General features: G+C 40.9%; 1 protein-coding gene across 6 annotated transcripts in view; it reads right to left on the reverse strand.

Moving 5' to 3' along the window:
* The window catches only part of LOC129779835 (synaptotagmin 1), a 55,217-nt gene extending 45,880 nt beyond the window's left edge, over window positions 1-9,337 (reverse strand). For 2 of the 6 annotated variants that reach the window (XM_055787572.1, XM_055787568.1), the window contains exons 1-2: window positions 9,003-9,336; window positions 8,524-8,691 (exon numbers count right to left, since the gene is read on the reverse strand). In XM_055787572.1, coding sequence (XP_055643547.1) covers window positions 8,524-8,677 — 154 coding nt within the window. In that variant the 5' untranslated portion in view covers window positions 8,678-8,691; window positions 9,003-9,336. The other 4 variants (XM_055787569.1, XM_055787573.1, XM_055787570.1 and 1 more) reach the window with 4 other exon arrangements.
* Window positions 9,338-9,635: the final 298 nt, after the last annotated feature.

The following is a 9,635-nucleotide window of genomic DNA, read 5'->3' on the forward strand; positions in this document are numbered from 1 at the left end:
TTTTTTGAAAACCCACATTTTATGTCTTTCTATTTGGGTGATTTTATGATTTTCAGAAAACTTAAATTTTGACATCTGCGACAATGAAGTTCGAATGAGCTTATACATTGCATAGAGTATTTTATTGTGCATATCAACATTTCGCAGGATGTCCCGTATGAAAAACAATATGATCGATGGCACCCTAAACCACACGTTCTACCTTGTATTCCGAAAAACGACTATGTCCAAGAGTGTCGATTTTTGGCAAAAAAAATCGCGATGAATAAATCTCGACGTTTTATGCAATTAAAAGACATTTGGCAACAACATTTTTTTCAAAACCCCGATTTCTTGGGTGATTTTGCGATTTTCACAAACTCATACTTTGACGGCTGCGACACTAGTAAATGAAGCCCGATTGAGCTGATATATTGCATAGGGTAGTTTTTCGTGGGAATCGACATTTTTAATCAAGTCTTCTGGGGCCTCCGACCTAAAGTCAACCGAATTGGCAGGATATCTGGGCTTGGACCACCCTACCCAATAAGAGGAGATGTCAACCTATCTGGCCACCCCCGCTGAAGATACCTGCAGATACCTCGAGATCCGATCTACCACCCTACCACGTTGTTCGAGAAGATGCAGTATTGATGAATTTCTTGAAATGTATCCTAAACGGTATATGTAGTTAAAGGGTGTGTCACATCAAATTGCATCACGGAAAAAACGCTGTAGAAATTTAAGTTTTAGGAATTATATTATCAGCTTTGGTTTTATAATCAGATAAGAGTGTATAGATCACGTTGGCCATGCTTCACTGTCAATTTTACGTAAATTTGGAAAAATGTCGTCGAACGAAAAAGAGCGTCGTGAATTAATCTTGTACACTCATTTCGAGAATCCGGAGTTGTCACATCGGGACATCGGTAAGATGCTGGGAATCGTCCAATCCACGGTCAGCAGAGTACTAAAACGATACTTCGAGAACCTAACCATCGACCGGAAGGTGAAGAACGGCAAAAATGGATGCTCCGTCAGTGAAAAAGATCACAAGCGCGTAGTTAAGCAGTTTAGACGTGATCCGAGAAGTTCGGTCCGGGATCTCGCCAATAAGCTGAATTTGTCAAGTTCATTCGTCCAGCGGACCAAGCAGCGGGAGGGCCTGCGTACATACAAGGTTCAGAAGGCTCCTAACCGCGACGAAAGGCAAAATATGGTAGGGAAGACGCGAGCCCGGAAGCTGTACACCGAAATGCTGACGAAGCCGCATTGCCTGGTAATGGACGACGAAACCTACGTCAAAGCGGACTTTCGTCAGCTGCCGGGCCTGTTGTTCTTCTCCGCAGAGGACAAATTCAGCGTTCCGGAGGAGATTCGCAAGCAGAAACTATCCAAGTTTGCCAAAAAGTACATGGTGTGGCAAGCGATCTGCTCTTGCGGAAAGCGGAGCGCCCCCTTCGTGATGACCGGCACGGTAAACGGGCAGGTTTACCTTAAGGAGTGCCTACAGAAGCGCTTACTACCACTATTGAAGCAGCACGAGGGCCCGACCATCTTCTGGCCGGATCTCGCTTCGTGCCACTATTCAAAGGACGTGTTGGAGTGGTACGAAGCCAACGGGGTCACCTTCGTGCCAAGGGAAATGAACCCGCCCAACGCGCCGGAGCTTCGGCCAATAGAGAAATATTGGGCGATTATGAAGCAGGCCCTCCGGAAGAACCCAAAAGTTGTCAAATCGGAGGCGGACTTCAAGAAAAAATGGATTTCTGTTCAAAAAAAACTACAACCTGACGTTGTACAGAACCTTATGGACGGGGTAAAGAGGAAGGTGCGAGCATACGGGCTTGGGCTCGAAGTATGAATAAAAAGAAAATGCCAAAAGTTGTTTAATAGTTTTTATTTTACTGTCTAAAATTTTCAAAAGGATCGGTCTACTGGGCGAATTTCTACAGCGTTTTTTCCGTGATGCAACTTGATGTGACACACCCTTTAGAAGAGCGAATTATTTGTAGATAGAGATTATGATTGAAATCAAGATTTCAATGGTGGGCGGAATGTTTGGGCGCTTGTCACAATTAACAAGCAGATTCTAATTGTATTTAGTCACTCACTCTGTTTTACATGACGCGCAGCGGAGGAGAGTAGTAATAGGAGATAGGATTCTCTCGCATCTCGTTATCAAGATGAAACACTCGACCCGATAACCACTATCATTTTATCGAGCAGATCAGTCAGATAAGAAGATAGTTCTATTTCCATTTCGCTACGAATAAAATTTCAATAGTGTACCACGTGTTACCGTTCGCGCTTTTTTATTACGGTAAACTCCTACCGTCCAACGGACCAGATTCCGCCGTGAAAAGATCACCAAACCGGAGAACCAGCGCCCCTACAATATGCGTAGAGGGATTTTTTCATAAAATATAATCGTCTATCATCTCCAGAGAGATTCTGGATAATTTTTTTTTTCATGTGAGAAAGGTGTTTTCTGACTTTAAGGGGATGAATGAAAAATTAAAATCTTCTTTTATATTCAATAAACAAAAATATATATATAAAAAACGAAAAAAAAAATTTTTTTTTGACTCGATTATGTAGAGTGAAAAGAAATCCGAGACTGTATATAATCGAGTCCGCCCTGTATTTCAAATGTGGCTTGTTTAAAAATTTAACACTTTTATTTTGAATATATATATATATATATATATATATATATATATATATATATATATATATATATATATATATATATATATATGCAAAAATGTCGTGGTTTTGGTATGACATTGAATGTAACGAAAAGTGTCCGGATTAACCCCTTAGCATATTTAATACGTCACACATGAAGTGATTTCACTACTCTGCTGAGCGTTCTAGCGCCCCATGTTATGCAAGTACACCACGAGTGAGACTCAATGTTGTACGTGAAGGGGTTAAAAAGCGTCCGGATTCAGAAGCATTACTGTGAAGGAAAACGAAACGTTTGCAACGTAAAATGTCGTATTGAATAGAGCTTGAGCTTGAGCTTGGGTAGACTGTATGATATTCGCCGCACGAAGGCCAGAAGAATCGCCTCTATAGCGTGGTTCCCTAGTGAACATCATGGGAAAGATAAGTGTTAGTGGTAAGGGTAAAAAAAATATGGATTCACTGCAGTAAGTGATGTGATTTCCCAAACGAGTCTCAGCCATATGGCGGAAACCTGAAAAGGTAATCCAGAGCTAATTCAATAATTTCGCTATCTTGAAAACATGTCTATGATTATCACGTGGAAGTGTGTGTAAAACATCATTCGATGACCTAACAAGGTCATCTAGAGAACGCCTGTATTTTCGATATTCTAATCATTTATGATTTTTTCCTTGACACAAACGCACCTAACATATAATACTGCATTATCAAAGGTATTAATAAAACTCTGGTCTCCTAGACTGCTGGACTCTGGACTTATGAGATTGAACGCAAATTGTCGTATTGAATAGAGCTCACAAACCGTACACAATCGTATTGTGTTTTCTGTGTTTTTAAGATTGCTGCAGAGGGTTTTGACACATGGGCCCATCTTTTAGTATATTTCTAAGATTCTTGATTCACACCAGTTTGAGACAACAGTTCTCGCGACTACAGCAAATATCTAAAAGGTCGATGTACACATCCTTAACCCATACAAGAAACAACGAGTACATGGTTTGACAGCGCATCAAATTCAAGCAAGGGTCGAAATATCATTTGATCTCGCTTATATTGCGAGAGGTAAACTTGCTGTAGAACGCTTTCAGATCGTGCCAAAACACATGGTTTTGTTGCGTTACTTAATGTGACATAGGAGGAGGGGGATAACCGAGTTATCTATATATATAAAAATGGATTTCTGTCTGTCTGTCTGTCTGATTCTTATGGACTCGGAAATTACTGAACCGATCGACATGAAAATTGGTATGTAGGGGTTTTTGGGGCCGGGGAAGATTTTCATGATTGTTTGAGACCCCTCCCTCTTCTCTACGGGGTGCCATACAAATGAAACACAAATTTCTGCATTACTCGAGAATTAATCAAGCAAACGAAACCAAATTTGGAATGTCGAGGTTTCAGGATGCAATAAATGATTCTATGGTGGTTAGATACTCCTCCTCCCTCTCTAAGGGCTGCCATACAAATGAAACACGAATTTCAGCATTTCTCGAGAATTAATCAAGCAAACGAAACCAAATTTGGGATGTGGAGGTTTTAGGGTGCAATAAATGATTCTATGGTGGTTAGACACTCCTTCTCCCTCTCTAAGGGAGGGCTGCCATACAAATGAAACACAAATTTCTGCATTACTCGAGAATCAATCAAGCAAATGAAAGCAAAATAGGCATATGGGGGTTTTAGGATGCAATAAATGTTTATATGGTGGTTAGACACTCCAAACTCCTCTCTTAGGGGGGGCTGCCATGCAAATGGAACACAATGTTTTGTATTACTCAAGAACTAATCAAGTAAATGAAACGAAATTTGGTGTGTGGAGATTTTAGGGTGCAATAAATGATTCTATGATGGATAAATACTCCTCCCCCTCTCTTAGGGGGGCTGCCATACAAATGAAACACAAATTCTGCATTACTCGAGAATTAATCAAGCAAATGAAACCAAATTAGGTATATGGAGGTTTTAGGGTGCAATAAATGTTTTCACGGTGGTTAGACACTCCACCCCTCTCTCTAAGAGGGGGCTGCCATACAAATGAAACACAAATTTCTGCATTACTCAAGAATTAATCAAGCAAATGAGACCAAACTAAGCATATGGAGGTTTTAGGGTGCAATAAATATTTCTATGATGGTTAAATACTCCTCCCCCCTCTCTTAGGGGGGTTGCCATACAAATGAAAAACTAATTTCTACATAACTCGAAAACTAATCAAGCAAATGGAGCCAAATTTGGCATGTGAAGATTTTAGGGGGCACGAAACGTTCTATGGTGAATAGACACTTTTTCCCCCTCTCTAAGGGGAGAAGAGGGGAGGGGTCTCTCTTTATTGTATCAAATCTTCAGTAACAAACATTTATTCCATGTAACGGAGAAACATGTTATTTGCAAGTGGTTGAAAAATCTTGTACGAGAATTATGTCTGAAAAGAATCTGATATTATAATGATGAGTTTTGGTAGAAGTACTAAGAATTTTATAGTAAAAGGTAAATTCAACGGGGTCGATTAGAAGATCGAAGAATCGTTTAGTAAGAAAACGTGAATGTTTGAAGGTATTGATATCTAAGAAAGAATTTTGGGCGGGACGAAGTTTGCAGGGTCAGCTAGTTCCTAAATAAATTCACTCGCCCCTATATTCTTGAGCAGCTGGTTCGATTCTGGGACCGAATGTGGTGTGTTTCCTGACCCAATATTATAAAGCACGTGTCGTAATGAGCTTAACAGCAGCCAATGAGCAGGCACCGAATAATGCATCTCGAATATCGTATTAATCCACCGGATTATGGCTGGCTGCTAAACACGAGATTATTCCGTTTGGTTTCGCAGCATGCAGAATAAAACTAAGGTACTTTGATCATGCTGAAGTAGTTGAATAAAGGGGTCCAATGTACGTTGCAGTTCGTTCGGGAAGGCACTGTTCTTCGAACGCATTTTCCCATGGGCTCGATTTTAAAAGGGTGCGCGAGCTGCCTGAATTCAGAGTTAAGGAATAATCAAGCCAGTTCATAATTCATAAATGTGGATGGAGGACTAGACATTCGTCTAGTTATCCTCGTTATAAAACGGGATTTTTCAACAAATGGTGCCACCTAAAATGAACAAGATTAATTTCGAGAGGTTCATCTGTCACTAGCTTAGAAGTTTCATGAGATTTCGTTTATTTGTTCAGAAACTACAGTTGTTTAAGTCACTACCTGAGCATTACCTGCAGTGCTTTAATTAATGCAGTGGTTGACGAAATCTTATTCCACTTCTGCTCCTTCGAGTACAACAGCTAATCGGTGGTTTAATGAATTTAAGTGGGCCGTACAAGCACCGCAGACGCACATCGCTCCGGAAGGCCAAAAAAGACTACGTATCCAGAAATCGTAAAACAAGTACGTCGACTCGTTTTGAACGTTACGCGAGTTAGCTGAGGCCGTAGGCATTTCAAAAGAACGAGTGGGATACATTCTGCACATCATGTCCGAAAGAAAAAGTTATCCACGCGATGGGTGCCGCGTGTGCTGACCGTCGACCAAAAACAGTGGTGCAATGATGATCCAACAGCCGGTTTGACGTTGTTGAAGCGTAATTGAGTATATTTGTATAGTGTATAGCCCATAGATATTTTCGATTGTATTTCGATGCAATATTCGTTGCTACAAATGCTCCAGGACGCCATACTTTAAACCGAGTTGCTCGTCGGATGGCTATTCTTTACCGGGACTTAGCATTTTCAATACTTCCTCATGAGCATGATGGATCTCACTTAGATTAAAAAATCGAAACAAGGGACCCGGAACTGGAAATGAAACATTTTGAGTATGCAGGGGAATCGTTAGTTGATATGTGGAGCAACCTAGCGATCCCGTCAAAGCAGAATATATTGAGTCCGCAAACTCCCAAAATCGATGAAGCGGATCCCAGTACCTTTTACAAGTAGTGAAATGTAACGACAGGAACTGCTGGATTGAAAGAAGGAGTAGTTACTTTTGTATAAATCAACATCAATTTATACCAGCTTATGTTCCTCACTGAGAGCACAATGTGAACATTAATTTTTCGTCTCTATTTATTCGAAATTATATGAACTTGTCGAAAGTTTTTCCGGATCCACTTCCGTATAAACACTTGATTTCGATTTGGGCAGATGTCTGATTTTTTACGTTGATATTTTCGTTTCTGACCGAAAGCTTAAATATTATGATTTTTTCCAAACAACTTTGAATATTTGCACAGATTAGGTTATCGTTACGTAATTTAGGAGGAAGGGGTCTGTCTTGGGTTACTTATTGTTGAATAGGGGGGAGAGGGTCCAAAAACCGCATTTTCAGCGTTACTTATTTTGTGTATCACGCCTAATACTGATGCGCTATTTTATTAAAGCCAATTCGAAACATTTGTTATTGATAATTCTCCTTGGAAGTGTAATGAAAACCTCCCAATTTGACACATAACCAAAAACCCCAAGTTATTTCACCAAAGATATTCCGATATAGAGATAATTCCATCCGTTTAGGTTTTAACTTAATCGGCTCCAATGAAATTTAAAATAAAAGGGTGCATTGGATTCAGTTGCATGCGAAAAAAAATACATCTTTATTCTAAGTAATCATCCATTGCAGTGAAATTGTAGTAGTATTACGTATAATCACGATAAAATGTCCTCTCGAGATGCCCCTGACGTTATCGGACGAAGTTGAGCGGTATCCAATTTCATAAGCGATCTTCATGCTACGCGCTACCCACATCATTTTTCCACTGCCAGTACAGCAAATCATGTTCGGTATCCTCCTAAATGTGCATTTATCACAACGATGCCCCGAGCAAGAATATGAAACCAGCGATTGGTCACAAATGGAAATGCTTTGGAACAGAAAGGAAAAACATTTATAGCCGCTGTTCGGCTTTTTTTTCTTGTTTCGAACTAAAGCAAAGCCAGTGGCATGTGCCTGGCCCGGATCAATTTATCGATGCTCGTCCATATCACCCACTACTGTCTCGCGTCCTTTCCGTTTCGCATGGGAACAACAGTACAAAAAGCTCTGATGTCATCGGTGATAATGCAAATTTTTGACGCTTCTTGACGCTCAGTGCAACGCATTCGAACTTTCGCTTTTCGATTTGCACAGTGCTAAAAACGCCCATTTTATGGAAGCTGATTTCAATTGATTTTACGAGGAAAAGAAAAAAGATGAGATGCAATAAACTCCTTTTTTTTTGATAATGATGATTTCGCAGGTCTTTACGGGGTGTTTTGTGTAGGCAGTGATGGGTAGCAATTTTCTGTCGCTTCAGAGAGAACTGTGTGCACGGGAAAAATCCGTGGGTTTGGCGTTTATCATTCCATCTCTCTGAATCACCGTCACGTGGGGGTACCGAAGCTTGTATCGCTTACTCGTTGCCTTGGGGTAGTGGCTAATATTCCTTCCGCTCGTCGCGCGTTATTCTTTCGATTTGCTCATTCTTCTCACTTTACCTAACGAAATCTCTCGCACTCGAAGCAAGTGGAACAGCCAAGAAGGAAAATTACATAACTGTGTCGATAGTATTTGATAGTATAACTATCAACAATAAGTATAAATATAGAAAAGAGGTTGAATAACGTTAGCTCGCAGTGAAGCTCAGCTTGAAATCCTTTCGTTTCAATATAATTAGCTCGTGCTCATGTAAACGAGAAAATCCTACCCCAAATGAACATCGCGAGAGATTGGTATGCCCCCCCTGAAACGCATGTATCAGTTGATTGTGTATGTGAAGAAGGAGCTCACTATCTTTCATTCGATAAAAGGTCACTTTCTAGCAAGGCGAAGTAGAAATGTATCCAATTGGTTTCTCCGTTTTTAATTTCAATGTCCCCATCTTACCTGTATCCACTTCCGTTTGTGCCGTCGTCGTCAAATGTTTATGACGGAAATTGTTACTGAAGTGCTTCGCCGCACTGGTTGTAGACTCTTCCAATTCCGCTACATCAGTTTCAGGCTCAGCCTCTCTCTTCCATTTTTTAATGCCTGGAGCCATCTTGGTTTTTTTCGCTGCAGAAGGCACGCACTACATTGATTAGTTAAAAACGAGATGTGTTTCTTTTTCTCCCTAACAAACGAATCGATTTCTCTAAACCAAAGACATTTCTTGCGATACTTTTTTTCACTCCCGCTTACCTAATTAACGAGCTTTTCCCCCCTCTAATCTTACACCGAATAGCTCGGGTTGACCCACATGAACCAGATTTAATTGCGATTCGCCAAAGGAAGGAAAAAAAACTGAAAACTACCGAATCACGACCCCACGAAATGGATTTTGCACGAATTTTTCAAACTCAAGACAAGGAATAAATGTCGCGTACCAAATTCGCTGCCGCTGCCCTTCGGAGAACTTTAGCTAATTGCAGGACAAAAGTGGTCGCCCACCACTATTATTTTCGTGCTATTTGCTCGGCTCTGAATCTGCTTGGAACGCGGAAATCCTCCTCAACAGCAACTATCGGAACAATTCATTTTCTCTTCCGGCGAAAAAACTAGCACCACACTGTTGTGCGAATTTTAGTGTCGTTCATTCGACCGGAGCCACCAAATTCGCCGACTTTTTCCTGTGTTCGATGGGGAACTGCACAATTTTCACACCATGCCAAGATGGTAGCTTTTTCAAGTGTGTAAGAAAATCGATTGAGGAGTGAGCGGAAAAACTGCCACAGCCAGAGCTCGAAAGTTTCCTCGAATAGCACACGGCAAATCGGGAACGAGGCATGCGCCGAGTACGAAGGGATCTCACGGGAGCTTTTCCGTGATTATGGTGATGATGCGTACGCAAGCTGAAGCTGACAATGTTTTTCTTTTTCCACCAAATGTTGTTCTGTTTTTTAACGGTGAGTGGCTGGGCTTCTCTGTGTTCCAAGCCAAGTGTTGTCAAACTGCCCAACGAAGCTCTGTTTCTCCCCTGGTTGGCGGAAACGAAAGCACTTCCAAAATATGCGTGAATG

Source organism: Toxorhynchites rutilus, chromosome 3 (genome assembly GCF_029784135.1).
Source record: "Toxorhynchites rutilus septentrionalis strain SRP chromosome 3, ASM2978413v1, whole genome shotgun sequence".
NCBI classification, from domain to species: Eukaryota; Metazoa; Arthropoda; class Insecta; order Diptera; family Culicidae; genus Toxorhynchites; species Toxorhynchites rutilus.